This window comes from Dermacentor silvarum, chromosome 5 (assembly GCF_013339745.2).
Source record: "Dermacentor silvarum isolate Dsil-2018 chromosome 5, BIME_Dsil_1.4, whole genome shotgun sequence".
Taxonomy (NCBI): Eukaryota; Metazoa; Arthropoda; class Arachnida; order Ixodida; family Ixodidae; genus Dermacentor; species Dermacentor silvarum.
The window spans coordinates 117,600,912-117,617,617 of record NC_051158.1 but is presented as its reverse complement, the minus strand read 5'-3'; the positions used below and the strand labels follow the sequence as shown (position 1 = coordinate 117,617,617).

Genomic DNA, 16,706 nt, shown 5'->3' with positions numbered 1-16,706 from the left:
GCAACCACACAAGCGTCTATTGTAACTTGCAGACTATGCCATCTAAATTAAGTATGAAGTACCTGGAGCCACATCAGTCTAGAAATGTCAATTTTCTTGCATCACTTTGTCCTCACCTGTTCGCGGCTGCGTATGGCGAGCAAGTGCAATGTTCGGAAGTGTGAATATGTCTGCAGAGTGTAGTGCGGAAGATACGATAGCCTGTTTTCCCACAAGCAACAACTTACCTGGGTATTTTGGACAAAGCCGCTGTTCAATGTTCGACTTTATCTTCTGTATTCCAAGATCTCGATTTCATGCGGCTTTTCTTTAATTGCAATTATCTTTTCATTTGGGATAAAAAAATCCACCGTTCGATAAACTTGATATATATATATATATATATATATATATATATATAGTGTGTGTGTGTGTGTGTGTGTGTGTGTGTGTGTGTGTGTGTGTGTTTGTGTATCGAGCCGTCGGCGTACGCCAATCGCTTGTGCAACGCACGCTTAATGGGGAGATTGTGGCTTCGCCTCCCACTGGCGGCAAGTTTTAAATTTTCGGACAGTTTCATTTCCCTTATCTTAATTGTTTGCTACAGTGGAAATTTAACCACAGATAATTTCCCCTATAATTTCCTTGGCTTCATTGCGTGTTGGCTGTATACATCGTGATATTAAAAAAAAACAACGAGCCACTCGGTTGCCCATCTTTTCTCCTGTATATTTGTATCCACTGCAGGACGAAGGCCTCTCCCTGCGATCTCCAATTAACCCTGTCGTGCGCTAGCGTATTCCAACTTGCGCCTGCAAATTTCCTAACTTCATCATCCCACATAGTTTTCCGCCATCCTCGACTGCGCTTCCCTTCCCTTCGCATCTATTCTGCAACTCTAATGGTTCGCCGGTTATCCATCCTACGCATCACATGGCCTTCCCAGCTCCATTTCTTTATCTTAATGTGAATTGGAATATCTGCTATCCCCGTTTCCTCTCTAATCCACACCGCTCTCTTCCTGTTTCCTAACGTTAGGCCTAACATTTTTATGTTCCATCGCTCTTTGTGCGGTCCTCAACTTGTTCTTGAGCTTCTTTGTTAACCTCCAAGTTCCGGCCCCATATGTTAGCACCGGTAGAATGCAATGATTGTACACTTTTCCATTCAACGACAGAGGTAAGCTCGCAGTCAGGATTTGGTAATGCCGGCCACTGATATGCACTCCAACCCAGTTTTATTCCTCTGTAAATTTTGTTCTCATGTTCTGGGTACCCTGTGAGTAATTGACCTAGATATACATACTCCTTTACAGACTCTAGAAGCTCACTGGTGATCCTTTATGCTTGTTCCCTTGCCAGGCTTTGAACATCATATTTGTCTTCAGCATAGTGATCTGAAAATTAATTAAATTGTGGGGTTTTACGTGCCAAAACCAGTTCTGATTATGAGGCACGCCGTAGTGGGGGACTCCGGAAATTTGGACCACCTGGGGTTCTTTAACGTGCACCTAAATCTAAGTACACGGGTGTTTTTGCATTTCGCCCCATCGAAATGCGGCCACCGTGGCCGGGATTCGATCCCGCGACCTCGTGCTCAGCAGCCCAACACCATAGCCACTGAGCAACCGCGGCGGGTAGCATAGTGATCTGTCTTGTGCATATATAGAGTGTGTTTCAGCGAACACTTTCAAAATTTTATAAAGGTTGCCTGTGACAGATAGCACAATTCTAGTTCATGAGCTGGTCTACTCGAAAAGGCGGACATTACTTGCACAGAAAATGAAAACGCATAATCGACTTACTAACAGAAATTCACTAAATAAGTTTTGAACTATTTACCTTATGGCCCATATTGGAATTTACAAATTCTAGCCATAGAGTTAGCAAGGCAGATACACATGGAACTAATCTCCACGATAGCACCAGTTTCGAGATATTAATTCCAGAACGTTGCGGATAAATGCATTGGCGTTCCAGTTACGTTTGTGCTTCAATGCATAAAATGATGTTCTCTTAAGAAAGTAACTGGAACGCCAATGCATTTCTCCGCAAAGTTTGGGAATTAATATCTCTAAACTGGTGCCATGCTGAGAATTCGTTCCAAGTGGATCCACCTTGCGAACTCTACGGCTAGAAGTTGTAAATTGCAATATAGGTCATAAGGTAATTAGTCAAAAACTTAATTAGTGAATTGTTGTTATTAGGTTGATTATGCGTTTTATTTTGAGTGCAAGTAATGTCCGCCTCTTCGAGTAAACCAGCGCATGCACTAGAATTGTGCTATCTGCTACAGGCAACAGGCAACCTTTGCAAATTTTGGAAAGTGTTCGCTGAAACACCCTATATATATATATATATATATATATATATATATCGGGCCCTTTGGTTTCCTTGCTGCTCGTTCATATATATATATATATACATACATACATACATATATATATATAAATGTATATATATATATATATATAAGAACGAGCAGCAAGGAAACCAAGGGGCCCGATTGTTGTTATTCATATCATAAGCAGCCAACAAACAATGACACCAAGGACAACGCAGGGGAAATTACTTGTACGTACTATAATTGAATTAAAAAATGATAAATAAATGGAAATGAAAATAGATGAAAAACAACTTGCCGCAGGTGGGGAATTGTCCCACGTCTGCGCATAACGCGTGCGATGTTCTTACCATTGAGCTACCACGGCGCCGTTTTCCCATCCACTTTCCGGAGTAATTATGTTTTACAACTAGAACTGACCCTGAAAGTGTTAGCCAGTGCCACCACTCACAAACCCAGGTGGCGGATTGTTTATGCGTTGGTTATGCCGCGCCGGGAATTAAGCAAACAAATTAAGCGCAACCTCCCCGAACGGGGAGGTTGCGCCTAATTGCCACGCTTGCCGCCATATAATGCGGAGCATTATATGGCGGCAAGCGTGGGTCGTAATGTATATGCTCGACAATGGAAATATGTGCAGCTCTCTGCTCGTACTCCCCACGCATAAATGAACAAATAACGCATACTACATCAGCATAACCTCCAGACAGATAATTACCATGCATACCGCATTCCGCACCACGTCGACAGCCATATATTGCTACACTTATCTTGGACAGTTTCCGTTCAGGTATATCACACTGAACTTTTTTTTTTCGAAGCTGTTTGCAAAAGAAAACGCGCTTCCATCGTGCCCCTAAATCTTGTATGTACGGTTTGTTGTGCAATGTTTTACTACATACTGTGTAAAGGAGATACTTGCTCATTAAACTATATTTAGGCTGCGTATCCATGCACAGTCTAGATTTGCAAGGTGCCTCACACGGGTCGACTAATGAATCATCCAGTTTGCTTATCTTTGTCCTGAATTCAGCTTGCCAGGCAAAAAGCAGAAATTTCAAGTCCCTTCAAGGCCAACTGCAATATATAGTTAAAAGACAAAGAATACTTTCGACGTAGATATTAGACATTGCGCGCTGAAAGAGCTGGTTCTTGTTAGGTCACCAAAGCTCAGCAGTATGTAGCTTAGTCATTCTTTAAAAAGGTGAAGCTGAATTATTTTATGTCCTAGATGTCTCTTTCTTGTCCCTAAAATATTTTAGGTGGCCACATTGAACGACATAGTTCCAGCGTTTAACGTGGGAGATGGCTAATTACTTCTTACACATAGCCAATACCACTAAAATGCGATAGCATTACACAGATAAAAAATTGGCCTCAGATGTTAGACCCGAGTTTGTTATTTGCAATGGTGGTCGGCCCGAAGGCCTCGTAAAAAGCGTGGGTTGACCGATGCCGACATAATTGCACTATAAGTGGCCGTCTAGTGCGAGACGGTTTCTAGTACGAAGATAAACGGCAGGCATTTATCTGTGCAAGGTTGTACTATGTAATCCGCGGCGTAGCTGCCGCCATAAGGGTCGCGGATATGGTGATCACTAAACGGGGCAGGAGAAGAAGCAGCTGAGTACCGTGACGTAGACAGGCACTTGAAAGCAGCAGCGGTGGTGTTGGCGCATGCGCTGCATTGCGCTACGCACTCCAGCAGAATTATTCCCATGCTCACTGTCTTTGGCCCCTATAGCAGCAAGCCTCACCTTGAACCTTGTAGCCGTCTGCGTTGGATTTCACGTTAACCACCTTGGCGTAGATCCTGCGTGCTTCAGAAGCCCGCTGAAGAAACACAGCTCCTATGGTTTCACTTCGCACATAACCATCCGCTGCGCAAAGAAAAGATGCAATGTTATTTAACGAGGTGTTTAGAAGCGAACGCTTCGTGTATGTTCGTGCAACTACTTCCAGTGATCGAAGGCAGTGGAGAGAAAGAAAAAAAAAAAAAAACTTGCCATAACGTTCTGAGGAAATGCTCACCATTCGAGTAGGCTTCTATCGATTACAAGGAATGGTTGAACCATGTGACATGTGTTGCACACTATCAGGCGTAACGAAAGTGCGTTTCACATCGGCGTGGTTTTCAGCAAAAGTAAAAAAAAAAATCCGAGGACAGCTAAGCAGTTATGAGTTGTGAATGCGAAAGCAATAATATCCAATTGAACGCCGCTAAGTGGTCCTTCGAGTTATGATTTCCTCGCGTGCAAGAAAGCGCGTTGAGACACTTGGCCAACGCCTCCTAGATATCACAAGGCCGGTGCACTTCGATCCGTGACGTAATGCTACGTTGCGGGACTGCCATAGAATCTGATGGGGACGCTCACGAGTAAGGAGCGGCGATTTTGACGTCACCAGTTTCGTCACGCCGGTCTTGGCAATGGCGATTTCGGTCCAAGTGGCGTGTTGTCATAAAGTAGAGTATAAAGACCTGCTGTCTAGGAGGCGCTGGTTTAGCCCAGTGGGTAAGGCACTCGGCTTCTTAGCGTGGGGTAACTCCATACCGCCAACGATTTTCATTTCGAATTCATTGTGTTCTTTATACATTATTTTCTTTATAGCGATTACCGAGGTAATCGTAAATTGTTCAGGAGCCGCAAGCAGCAGCATACTATAGCGTAGCTCGATACGTCTGTTCTTATTAACTACGATTACGACGTCAGCCTCCGAACATCCTGAGTAGTAGATTGCCGTATCACCTCGTGTACAACGCAGTATACATCAGCGCATTGAGAACGAGGAAGTCCCTACACACGCACTCGCAGTGTTGAACTAGGCGCATGATTTGCTGCATACTAGTGAGAAAAAGGAAGTTAAAGCTTCACGCTACTCTCAGAAGCCTGCCTATCCCCCACCGTGGGTAGGAGCCACATGCGTGATAGGCTACAACAACAACAACAACAACAACAACAACAACAACAACAACAACAACAACAACAACAACAACAACAACAACAACAACAACAACAACAACAACAACAACAACAACAACAAGCCTGCCTAAGGCTCTACATCTACATCTAAGCCTGCCTACAGCTCCCACGCACAGGGCGCTGCTGAAGAAGTCGCAGTGCCTGCTGCGCCCTGAGAAAGGGTGAGCGAGAGAACGGTCTATGTCCCTCTACAAACTGTCTTTGCAGGTGCGGGGAGGAGTGTGCGTTTGAGGTTGTGTTCCATTTGTGGCCGGCTTCGAAGCCATTTGACAGCTATGAAGACTGCGTTATGCTAAAATATCGTAACACGTTTACAATGCAGTTCTGCGACTTGATTACATCTCGGGTTGATAAAAAATAGATAAGAGAATTAGGTAATAACTGTATGATTTCATACTTCACTCGCGTGCAACCAACAAAAACACAACCTGACCTATAGGTGAAAGAAAAAAAATAAAGCCCACGTACACATTCTTGTAAGTGGGCAAACTAACAACCGCCGTGCTTCGTAGTAGGCCTTTCAGCCTCCTTTAGGTAGCCACAGGTATCCTGCATCGTACTTTAATTAGATGCTGCCTTCTTTGCCAGCGTCGTCAGCATCGGACATCATAGTGGCCACCATAATTTTTTGCATGAATACTGTCTTCGTTCCGTCAGAAGTGAAATGGCACTTAACATCACCACTGTTAGCTTCGTTGTCTATCTTGCCGGGGAGGGCGAGTTTCCGAACACACTCTGAAGCCACTGTTGCGCCGAACAGCAAAAGATATGACCCCGGCAGTGAGCCCTGCAAAATCAGCAAACGTCGTTCTGCGGTGGACCAGGCCTCACATTTGTTGAAGGACAATACGCTGGAAGGGCGCCGAGGAGCACCGCCTTCCGCCGCTGTTTATTTAAATTTCATAAAGCAAGCCAGAGAATCCTTGTGCCACACGCTCTGATTTGCTGCACTTGGTATTTCTTTCTCTATGGGCAATCAATTGTTTGTTTTCTTATACATTAGATAGATAGAGATGAAAAGCTTACCTTTATCGTCGAACGACTTGCTCTTCCCGTCTCGTGACAGCAGGCCAAAGCGGTACAAGGTTAGCGTGGTGAGCGGGTTTAGTATGATACTGCAGCCCCCCACGATGGCAGCCTCGCAGTCACCTGCGCGAAGTGACTGCAGGGCTAGGCTGAATGCTGTCATAGTCGAAGAGGATGCCGAGTCCACTGTAAAGCTTGGTCCTGATTCAGAAACAGAGAGCAGATGTTTTATCAAATCACCAACCAGCCTTCAGTGACTTCTTTGGTTCTTAGCTCACATTCTACGGCACAAATACGAACATCAGCAAAGTGCATCTGACCAAAAAGGCTTGAAGTGGTGGAACAAGGGACGTCTTGACAAACGGGAGCCATTGTTTAGACACGGAGACTTGTCGTATAGTCCTATGAAGATTGTTGGAAGACCGCGGCGACGCCTTAGCATTTGCTCGTTGATACACCGATTTTTGAAAAGATATAGCTTCGATAAATATCTGCAGATTCCACGCACTGTGAAAATCAATTTACATTAGATTTCATTTATGTTTGTGAATACAAAAGGTTTTTGCTTAGAGACCATTTGCACGCAGAAACTGCAGGACGAAATTGGACAAACTTTCACTAGGGACCACCTCTTTTGACATATTCCATTTCTTAGATTATTTCTGTCGTTCTTAATCATGAGCACGCCACGCATGACGACGAAGCAATGACGACGGTGGAACAACTGCGACAGCATAAAGACGACTCTATGACGACGAGGCAATGAAAACTATGGAATGAGGAGGATGTCATGAAGACGATGGCGTGAAGATGGGACAATGGAGCAGGAATAACGACCATGGCATGTCGAGAATGAAATGACGAAGTTGGAAGCACAATGCCGTATTGTCGGCGAAGGCCCGATGAGAAATGTCTGACAATAATGAGAAAAAAAAACGGCATTGCAATCACTACGACAGAGTGACGACGATGTAATGATCACGACAGCATGACAGCGACTCTGCGACGATGACGCAATAAGGACAATGAAATGACTGTGGCGACCTGACGAAGATGGTGTGACGACAATGGCTAGGAGATGGCGGAATGAGGGTGACAGTATGACAATGCAGTGATGGCGTTAGAATAAAAGCGGTGGAAGAGTGATGACGACATTGACAGAGAAGGAATGAACGGAACGGCTCAAAGGCGATAAAAAGACGACGACGGCACAGCAACTAAAGCATGTTGGTGTTGGAGCTCACGTTAGCGATTACGTGCATCACCTGCCGATGCGGTGCGCCACGATTCGCACTATATCCGGTGTTTGTTTGCAACTATGCCCGACACCGGCCAGTCGTTCAAGACTGAAGCCAGCAGACAGGCGGGATGACAGTGCTACGAGGTCGACGGCATGACGACAAAGGTGCGTACGACACTAGAATGACGACGACTGTGTGTCGGTGACGGTGTGGCAACGACGGCATGATGATAATAGAATGACGAAGCTGGAATGAGACGACGCAATGGCAACGAAGCAATGACGACGACAGCGTTACGACAAAGGCGCGGACAGGATGGAAGGGTGGTACTGTCATTACTTCGGCAGAATGACGACAATCTAATGAGCAAGACGACATTGCAACGCAGCAGTTAGCACGAGTAGGCGTGTGTAGTAAACATAGCAGTGTCATCCCATGTGGGAGCCATCCGGCAAGCGAGCAGCAGCGAGAAAGTCCAAGTATTAAGCAATGAAAGCCTCGCTTTAAAATTACTCACAGGCGGAGAGAACGGGTGTTAATATTTAGCTCTGTATTTTTGGTAGGTAGCAGAATATCCATGACCGGAAATGACATGGCATGCAAGAAGAGCAGTTTAATGTTCTGAAGCAAACTTATAGTAAGAAGGGGGTGGCACTTATTAGTCTATTTCCCACTTTTCTTCTACGGCTCGGGGAATATTCATAGGTCTGGTTACTTCACTGTTTACTTTGAAACACCTACGTTACGCAGCTTCATTCCTATAATGATTCATTTCATCCCAGGCTATCGTGTCATTCAGTGAACACTATGTTATTATTACGAGGTCAATGACGCATGTCCTGCCCATAATTTTCCATTCGGTCCCAACGATTAAGCAAGTTGGCCAGTCAGTCACTCGCTTGCTCACTCGCTCGCTCGCTCACTCACTCACTCACTCACTCACTCACTCACTCACTCACTCACTCACTCACTCACTCACTCACTCACTCACTCACTCACTCACTCACTCACTCACTCACTCCCTCACTCACTCACTCACTCACTCACTCACTCACTCACTCACTCACTCACTCACTCACTCACTCATTCGCTCAATCGATTGGCGGATCAATATTTACTTGACTATAACATTCTACTTTACAGGCATCCATCAACCAGGCATCACATCAACATATAAATGCAGGTTGCACCAGCCCAAGGAAGCAAGTTGCTCTGTGCGTTTTACGGCAGCCCCGTACCGTCAAAGTCGAAGCAGTAGGAAACTCGATTCGAGAACATGTGCAGTGACGCCCCGGTCGAGATGTAGCCGTCGATCGTGCCCGCGTCACTGCCGAACAGCGTCATCGTCTCGGACAACGCGCAGCCGACGAAGACGCCTATCTTTCGTCCTCGCAGCGTCGCCGGATCGTAGCCGGCGTCCACGATGGCTTCGTACGAGCTCTCTAAAAGAAGACGCAGCATGGGGTCCATGAGCTGCACTTGCTTAGGCGGCACTCTGAAGAAGCTCGCGTCGAACCGCGACAAGTCTTTAATGGTGCCCATCCTATTGGGGACTCCGAGGAAACCTGTAAAGATAAGGTTGCGCACATTACAAACGCAAATATTTGTGCTTTACGATATGTTAGATTACGTAATTTATTCTATAGTTATTCACAAAGATATAGGCTACTCCGCCGCCTACAAAGAAGACGCTGCACTTGATGCACTCGTACAAATGTGCAAATGCGGAAGTCCCGCAGCATCTTGTGGCGTTTCTTGCCACACGAATCTCCCGTCCAACAGTGTTTGGAAAAGTCATTTTCAGTACATTTTTACTTTTTGAAAATTATAGGGGCATGGCATTCGGACGACTTAAGGGCAAGCATATCTGAGACGTAGGAAACAAATAAATGCAAATTTGCAGAGGTACTGTTGTGCATAAAACGAAGAAAAGCTTTAACCATGATATGTGTTGTGGCCTCTGCAATTTTTGAAATTGGAGCTTGATAGGCAATCTTGGAGAGCTCTAGCTCGATATATCTCTAGCTCCATAAACTGATAAAATAAATCTGACACCAACTTGTTGAATGCATTTTGTCCTTGCGGTATTTTAAACAAATGAGACTACTAGGCTACCATAGAAGGGCCAAGTACACTAAGACTGGGTTGGAGTGATGCACATTTGATATGCCTCGAGCCTATGAACAGATGTACATGTTAGTTTCTAGCAAAGCAGGGTTTATCACATGCTTTCACCAGTACATTCTAACTATGCCAATCCAAATTAAGTGTGCTGTAAGTTGTACTGAAGTATCCAACAGGAGAGCCTGTTTGAATACATCGTCATCTTATAAAATAAGTATGATGATTCTTGTTTAGTGTTATTGTAATTGATACAGTTCCAGAAAAGTTGGACAGCATTCCCTTTTTTTGTCACTAGCCCACAAGTTCACGAAAGTTATAGTTCAGTAGAAGCTTACTAGAGGGATGAACCGCGCAGTAAATTCCACTATCATCAACGAACCACATTGCCGTTGCATAATGATCCGCGTTCGCAGCATTACCACGTGTTTAAATAAAAAACTAACAAAAGTGATACCAGCGCGCAACCTATAGCGAAGGAACCGTAAAGAATTTAAAACGATTGGACTTTTTTGCCTTAAATTTCAGCGGGGCGCAACATCTTTAGGTATGCCTAACGGTTAACATTACATGCCTGGAAGCCCCAGGTAAATTTTTCTATATGACAATAAAAAAATTTAAATTATGAGGTTTTACGTGCCAAAACCACGATCAGATTATGACGCACGCCACAGTGGGCGACTCCGGAAATTTGAACCACCTGGGATTCTTTAACGTGCACCTAAATCTAAGTACACGGGTGTTTTCGCTTTTCACCCCCATCGAAATGCGGCCGCCGTGGCCGGGATTCGATCCCGCGACCTCATGCTCAGCAGCCCAACACCATAACCACTGAGCAACCACGGCGGGTCCATATGACAATCAGCAATTCACATTTTATATTAGAATGCAGTGGTATATGAATTAATCAATTAATCACTCAATCAAGCAATTTGAGTGATTCAGAAATATTGCAAGATTGAGAATCAAGCAATTTTACACCAGTTTGGAGACATGCGCCATCAAACTCGCCGTAAAAGTGCATTGTTGTTACAGTTACTTTTTTCCAAAATGCTGTTTTATACATTGAAGCACAAATGTAACTGGTACGCCATGTTTTTCGTCCCATACTTTGGGAAATAATACCTTGAAACTGGTGTCATCCTGGAACTTCATTTCAAGTGGGTGCATCTTGCAAACTCACCGGCTACAATTTGTAAGTTGCAAATTGGCTCGTAAAGTAATTAACTAAGAAGTTAATTAGTGAATTTTTGTTAATTAGTTGAATATGTGTTTTGATTTCTCGTACTACTAATGTCCGCCTCATTCGATAATAATTATGCTACCTGGCACAGGCGATTTCTAAACATTCCCTAAAGCTTAATTTTGAACACCCTGAATATCTATGTGTTCCCCATACGCCCACCATGGCTCTAATTGACGCCAGCTAACACTCAAACGCTAGATTTAGTAAACATAAATTCCCAAGTTAGTGGATGTATTTATGACGTCACCGTAGCACATTTGGTAGTGCAACGTGCGTGTGATGTGGAAGCGTTGAGTTCGACGCCTGACGGCGCCAAGTTATCTTTTCGTGCCCTTGCATTTGCTTTTTCGTTATTATTATGACTAGCTACATTAGCCACTTTCTGCGTTTACACAAAATTTCAACTCTGTGAATCTGAATTATCACTGTAGTAAAATTATTTGATTACTATTCTAATACAGCGACAAAAGATGCCAAGCAGATTTAAAACATTTTTACTGAGCTCATTGTTCACTACCACTCTTTCAAGTTAATGTGGTTTTCTTCAAGCCGGTCCGGACGTACAATAGAAATAAATTCAGAGCTGCATTGGACAAAACATACATGCAAAGAGGAACTGAAGCCGTCCCTCAAAAACACGACAAAATTTGAGCTGTGCCGTAAGCTTACGGTGTGCCGAAAAACCTCTGCAGATCCTCTCGCGAAGACCCCCTGGAAAAATACGAGTGCACTAAAGCTCAAATGACCTTCCCTGAAATTTCTTCAGTGCCCAGTAAAATATTAGCTAAGTAGGGAGTGCACGCTGAGCTGCGATTCTCACCTTATCTACCCGCAAGGAGAAGTTTTTGGCAGAGGCTACCAGAAGGCTCACATTCGTGCCCACCATGTTGAAATAGTAGAGGACAGCGAAAAAAAAAGCGAAGGCTGAGGTATTTCTTCAGCATGCAAACAGACCAACAAAAATGTCCTGCAATCACGCAATTCCCACCAAAGTGAACTGGGAGTGTTTCTTTTGCACGAAGTTGTGTAGCAACTTGAATCTGACACTTGCACGAAGTTGTGTAGCAACTTGAATCTGACACTTGCACGAAGTTGTGTAGCAACTTCGTGCAAGTGTTTTTGACAAATCCTTGTCTTCAAGTACCGTCCCCGAGTCCTAGAGGTTAGCTAAAGTCCTGCCTCTGCATAAATCAGGCAATAAACAACTTCTGTCCAAGTATAGACCTATATCGCTTACCTCCAATTCCGGGAAGCTGCCGGAGCATATCATTCATAAGCATATCACTGAGTATCTTGAATCTAACGACTTTCTGTACAACACAAAATGCGGATTTCGTCGTGGTTTCAGCCCAATAACACAACTGGTAGAATTTTCACATGACATTGCTAGCAATTTAAACACCGATAATCAAATAGATGGGTTATTTATAGATTTTTCCAAGACTTTCGACACCTTTATACACAACAAGCTTCTAAGTAAACTAAACGTAATTTTAAATAATCCTCAATTGATCGACTGGATAGCTAGCTTTCTCAACTCGCGCTCTCAATTCGTTTCATTTAATTCCCACTCGTCCTCAGCATTAAAAGTAACATCTGCTGTTCCGCAAGGCTCCGTTGTGGAACCCCTGCTATTTTTGATTTTTATAAATGACCTTCCCAGCAATATTAGGTCCAAAGTCAGTCTCTATGCCGACGATTGCGTGCTATACCAGGTAATAACTTCTTTTAATGATCACACTTTACTTCAGGATTCTTTCAGGCAGTTTTGCTAATGGTGCTCGGATTGGCCAATGCGCATAAACTTTCAAAAACAGTAGTATTGTCATTTACAAACAGCCAATCTCCATCACAGCATGTGTACGCTTTCAACAACATAACAGTTCCCCAGGCGCAGACGTACAAATACATTGGCGTTATGTTCACACACAACTTGCAGTGGTCACGTCATATAGATTATGTTACTTCTAAAGCACTAAAAAATTAGGTAATTTAAGACTAACGTCATTAAATCTCCAAAATGCACTAAATTACTAATGTACAAAACACTCATTCGCCCTATATTAGAGTACGCTTCATGCGTATGGCATCCATATAATGTGTGCCACATGAATAAAATTGAATCTGTCCAAAGGAAGGCTGTTCGTTTCATTCACCACCGCTATGACCGTGATTTTTCACCCTCATCTGCAATGACCGCTTTGAAGTTACCTCTTTTGTGTACCAGTCGTGATAATGATTCTTTGAAACCGTTAAATTCATTTGTTCACTCGTCTTGCCGACTGTCTAATAACTACATCGTGTATGCTACTGCTCTTTCGACTAGACGTGGCCACAACCTCAACCTAAAGCCCTTTTTTGCGCGCACTAACGTATTCAAACACGGTTTTTTCCCGAGAGTTATTGAATGCTGGAATGATTTACCCGGCTGTGTTCGTGAAATGGCGACATCTGATTTTGTAGAAGCATTGGTGTGATGTTACTGTTCTAAGTCTTTCATTTATGTAGTACATGTACCCCACTCCTGAAATAGCCCTGCATAGGGCTGCAGTATTTAAAAATAAATAAATGAATAAGTGAATAAATAAATAAATAAATAAATAAATAAATAAATAAATAAATAAATAAATAAATAAATAAATAAATAAATAAATAAATAAATAAATAAAAGAGCACCATGCTCTGTGTGAATTCAATGCAGATGTTGAAGGGAGTGAACCCATGAAGCCTGCGTGGTGGCCCACGGGATCTACTCCAGGTGCCTCGTTTGGAAGGAATAAATAGTGGTATTTTTGGGCTTGTCTTATTTTGCCACGCCTTGCTATAATACGTACGATGGATACGTTTTACTTTAATAGGCGAGTAACAAAAACTGCTTTGCAAGCACATTCCACAACGATTCTTTTCGCTTGATGGCGCGCTTTTGTTCTCATCTGTCGGTCCGAGTGGCCGTACTCCGGCGTACACCGGGGCGACCGCGAGCGAGCCGGTCATGGTGTACGAAAGAAAACCAGGAGATGAAAAGAATCCTAACAAATAGGACAGTTATTCACCTTTCTGCGTTTTATGCATACCAGCGTCGATGCACTTTCCACAAACTCCTATTAGCTCAAGGAACCCACAGTTCATGACGCAGCTCAAAGCTGTAAAGAATGCAGCTTTGTTTCCAGTTCCCAATGCGTTTGGTTACCTCGGGGCCAACGAGCTTCATCGTCTGTGATAAAGTCGACGCCCGCGTTGAGCTTCTCCTTGAACTCTGAGAAGCTGTCCGCTTGCGGGTATCGTCCCGAAATGCCGGTGATGCAGATGTCTTCTTTCGTCATGGTTTCCTGCCAGCGAAAAGAAGGCTTACATAAACAAGCATTCTTTTTATTTGGGGGCGGGGGGGGGGGGGGGGGGACACGCTTTGTGCTACACTACCGTGAAGATAGTCATTTGGTTCTGCTAGGATCCAGAGGCTGTGTTCGTCTAAAAAAAGGGAATCGGCTGTTGCTGTCCTTAACCTCTTGTTCTAAACGTGCCGGAACTCTTCCGTACTAAACAACCGTACCTCGCGACGTCTCGTGGACATAGCCTTTCGTTTGTCGCAAAGTTTACCTACAAGCAATAGCCGAAGGAAACTGCTGTTACATGAAGCAGGGTCCACACGGCAGCGTAGGTTAATTTCTTATTTACCTTTTTCCCATCGATTTCGTGAAAATTGGTACGAACTCATAGGAGACCTTTGTATCATTGTATCAGCGCCAAGGTGAAGCACATTTAAACAACAGCTGGATGACGTCGCAAACCAACGTGCAACGTTACCATAATAGTGTGCCACATAATATTCTATTGTAATTGTAGCTTTTAGGTAAAAATACGGGGTCATTGATTCAAGAAACGCGTTTACCTTTCTCGTGATCGTGGAGACGTGGCTGTGGTCATCTACGTATGCTTTTTCAATAAACAATACCTTCCCTAAATTCGCAGCAAAGTAGTCGGTAATAATATCCATGTGCCAAACTTTCGTCTAACAGTCCCACTTTAGCTAACAATAGTTTCTTCAGGATAACAACACAGCACTCTGTAAAAAGAACTGACTAAAATCGGCATAGGTTACCCTGACGCTTTAAGCAAGGGGCATTATTGCAATCCGCATTCTTCGCGGACTTTACACAGTTTTCAGTACGACAATGTTCACATCAACTTGGGCCATTGGATACGTGCAACTGGACATGTGCCTTGAGCCATGAACATGAGAAAGAACAGACAATTTGGGCCACTGGGTGTGCGCAACTGGGCATTTAATATTGACATCATTATCATCAGCCTATATTTATGTCATGCAGTGGACATAAATATAGGATGATGGTGTCAATATTCTTGGCCAATACTACAGAATGGTTATATGTGCCACAGGGTAGGTTCTCCGATAGAAAACACAGGACAAAAGCCTAGAAATGAAGAAGTTAGCACCAGAAAAATGAAGAAGTCAGCTACACATAAGTGAAGGAACCGATATCAAAAGCGTCCGAATGTGAAGAAAGAAGTTAGGTGAAGAGAATGGGAGCCGAGCGTGCATTGAGCGAGGAGCTTAGAGCTACAGGAAGGGAAGATGTCGGTAACTGGAAATTGAAGAAGTCAGCCACAAATTTGGCAGTGCGGTACGTCGCTGCCATCAGTGCTCAGCGCACAAACACCGACCTGCGTAGTGAGACGCGTCTGCGAGATTTTTTTACGCTTGCAGCAAAAAAATTCCATGAAGATAACATATTGCAATATGTACATGTAACCGTGCCACTTTGACAAACAATAAATTATGTTCTTATGGAATCCATCGCCTATTGGGAAGTGACTGCTAAGTGTGTACCTAACGGGCCACATTAGCTAAAATATATTTATTTTGGATATACAACAATCTAGTCGGTAATTAGAACTTACTACTAAACGTACATCGAACAATGCAACTTTAGCAAACAATGTTGCTCTTTTCTAGGTCCCAACGAAACACTGTAATGAGAACTGAATGATATCTATAGTCAAAATATGCTACGCTAACAAAGAATTGGTTTTTCATGTTCGGTAAAATTTATCTAATAACCCGAACTGATTGCAAAACAACCTCTAAGCGGGCAGGATGAAATGCTCAAGTTGAAGTCATCGGAACTGTTTGTCACTAGGTAGATTTTGGCCAATACAAGAACTCACTCCACTGTTTCGAAAGGTAGTGAAAGTTGCAGTGCTTCCTCGATTTGGCAACGGAACCGTACTGTAGTCTTGTTTTCTCCAACCAAAAAGACATGGCCTCAACACATGCACGCTGCATATAGCCTCAGGGGCTATTCATCTCTAAATGGTTACATGCAGGTAGTGGCCGATAATGACAATTTCGAAAAGTAGCCGACCATGCTGTGTGCCTGGGGCATATATGCTGCTGCTCGAAAAAGAAATTTCATGAATAATTACTTGCTTCTAATTAAGTCTTGGGTAATTTTCATAATACTGAAAATAAAAGGACGCGGTACAGTAACAGGTGTGCATACTCGAAGCGTAGACTATTACCCACATATAAGTAGACGCGCTGTGATAGACAGGAGCGGATTGCAACAAGAAGTGGTCGATGCTCTTGCTGCAGCGGCAACCAGTGAGATGTATCTTTAAAATGTCGTCGCTGCTTTATACATGTGCACCTCTTATCTCGCAGCATCAATACGCGCCGGATGTTTGAGGGTGTATTCCAGCTGTAGCCACATTCCAACCTACGTCATCCACATATTTTTTACATTGATG

General features: G+C 43.6%; 1 protein-coding gene across 1 annotated transcript; it reads right to left on the bottom strand.

The window, feature by feature from the left end:
- Nucleotides 1-1,319: 1,319 nt before the first annotated feature.
- LOC119454363 (fatty acid synthase-like) lies at nucleotides 1,320-14,260 on the bottom strand. The gene is made up of 5 exons (XM_049668034.1): nucleotides 14,128-14,260; nucleotides 8,809-9,135; nucleotides 6,330-6,530; nucleotides 4,080-4,202; nucleotides 1,320-1,375 (listed from the first exon to the last, which is right to left on the bottom strand). The coding sequence occupies exons 1-5, from the start codon at nucleotides 14,258-14,260 to the stop codon at nucleotides 1,320-1,322; spliced, it is 840 nt and encodes a 279-aa protein (XP_049523991.1).
- Nucleotides 14,261-16,706: the final 2,446 nt, after the last annotated feature.

Coding starts and splice junctions, on each gene's coding strand:
- LOC119454363 (XM_049668034.1), bottom strand. CDS start 14,260: ATGACGAAAGAAGACATCTGCATCACCGGCATTTCGGGACGATACCCG. Junction 6,531..8,808: donor CTACTGCTTCGACTTTGACG/GTACGGGGCTGC, acceptor TTTCTGAATCAG/GACCAAGCTTTACAGTGGAC. Junction 1,376..4,079: donor AGACGGCTACAAGGTTCAAG/GTGAGGCTTGCT, acceptor ATTAATTTTCAG/ATCACTATGCTGAAGACAAA.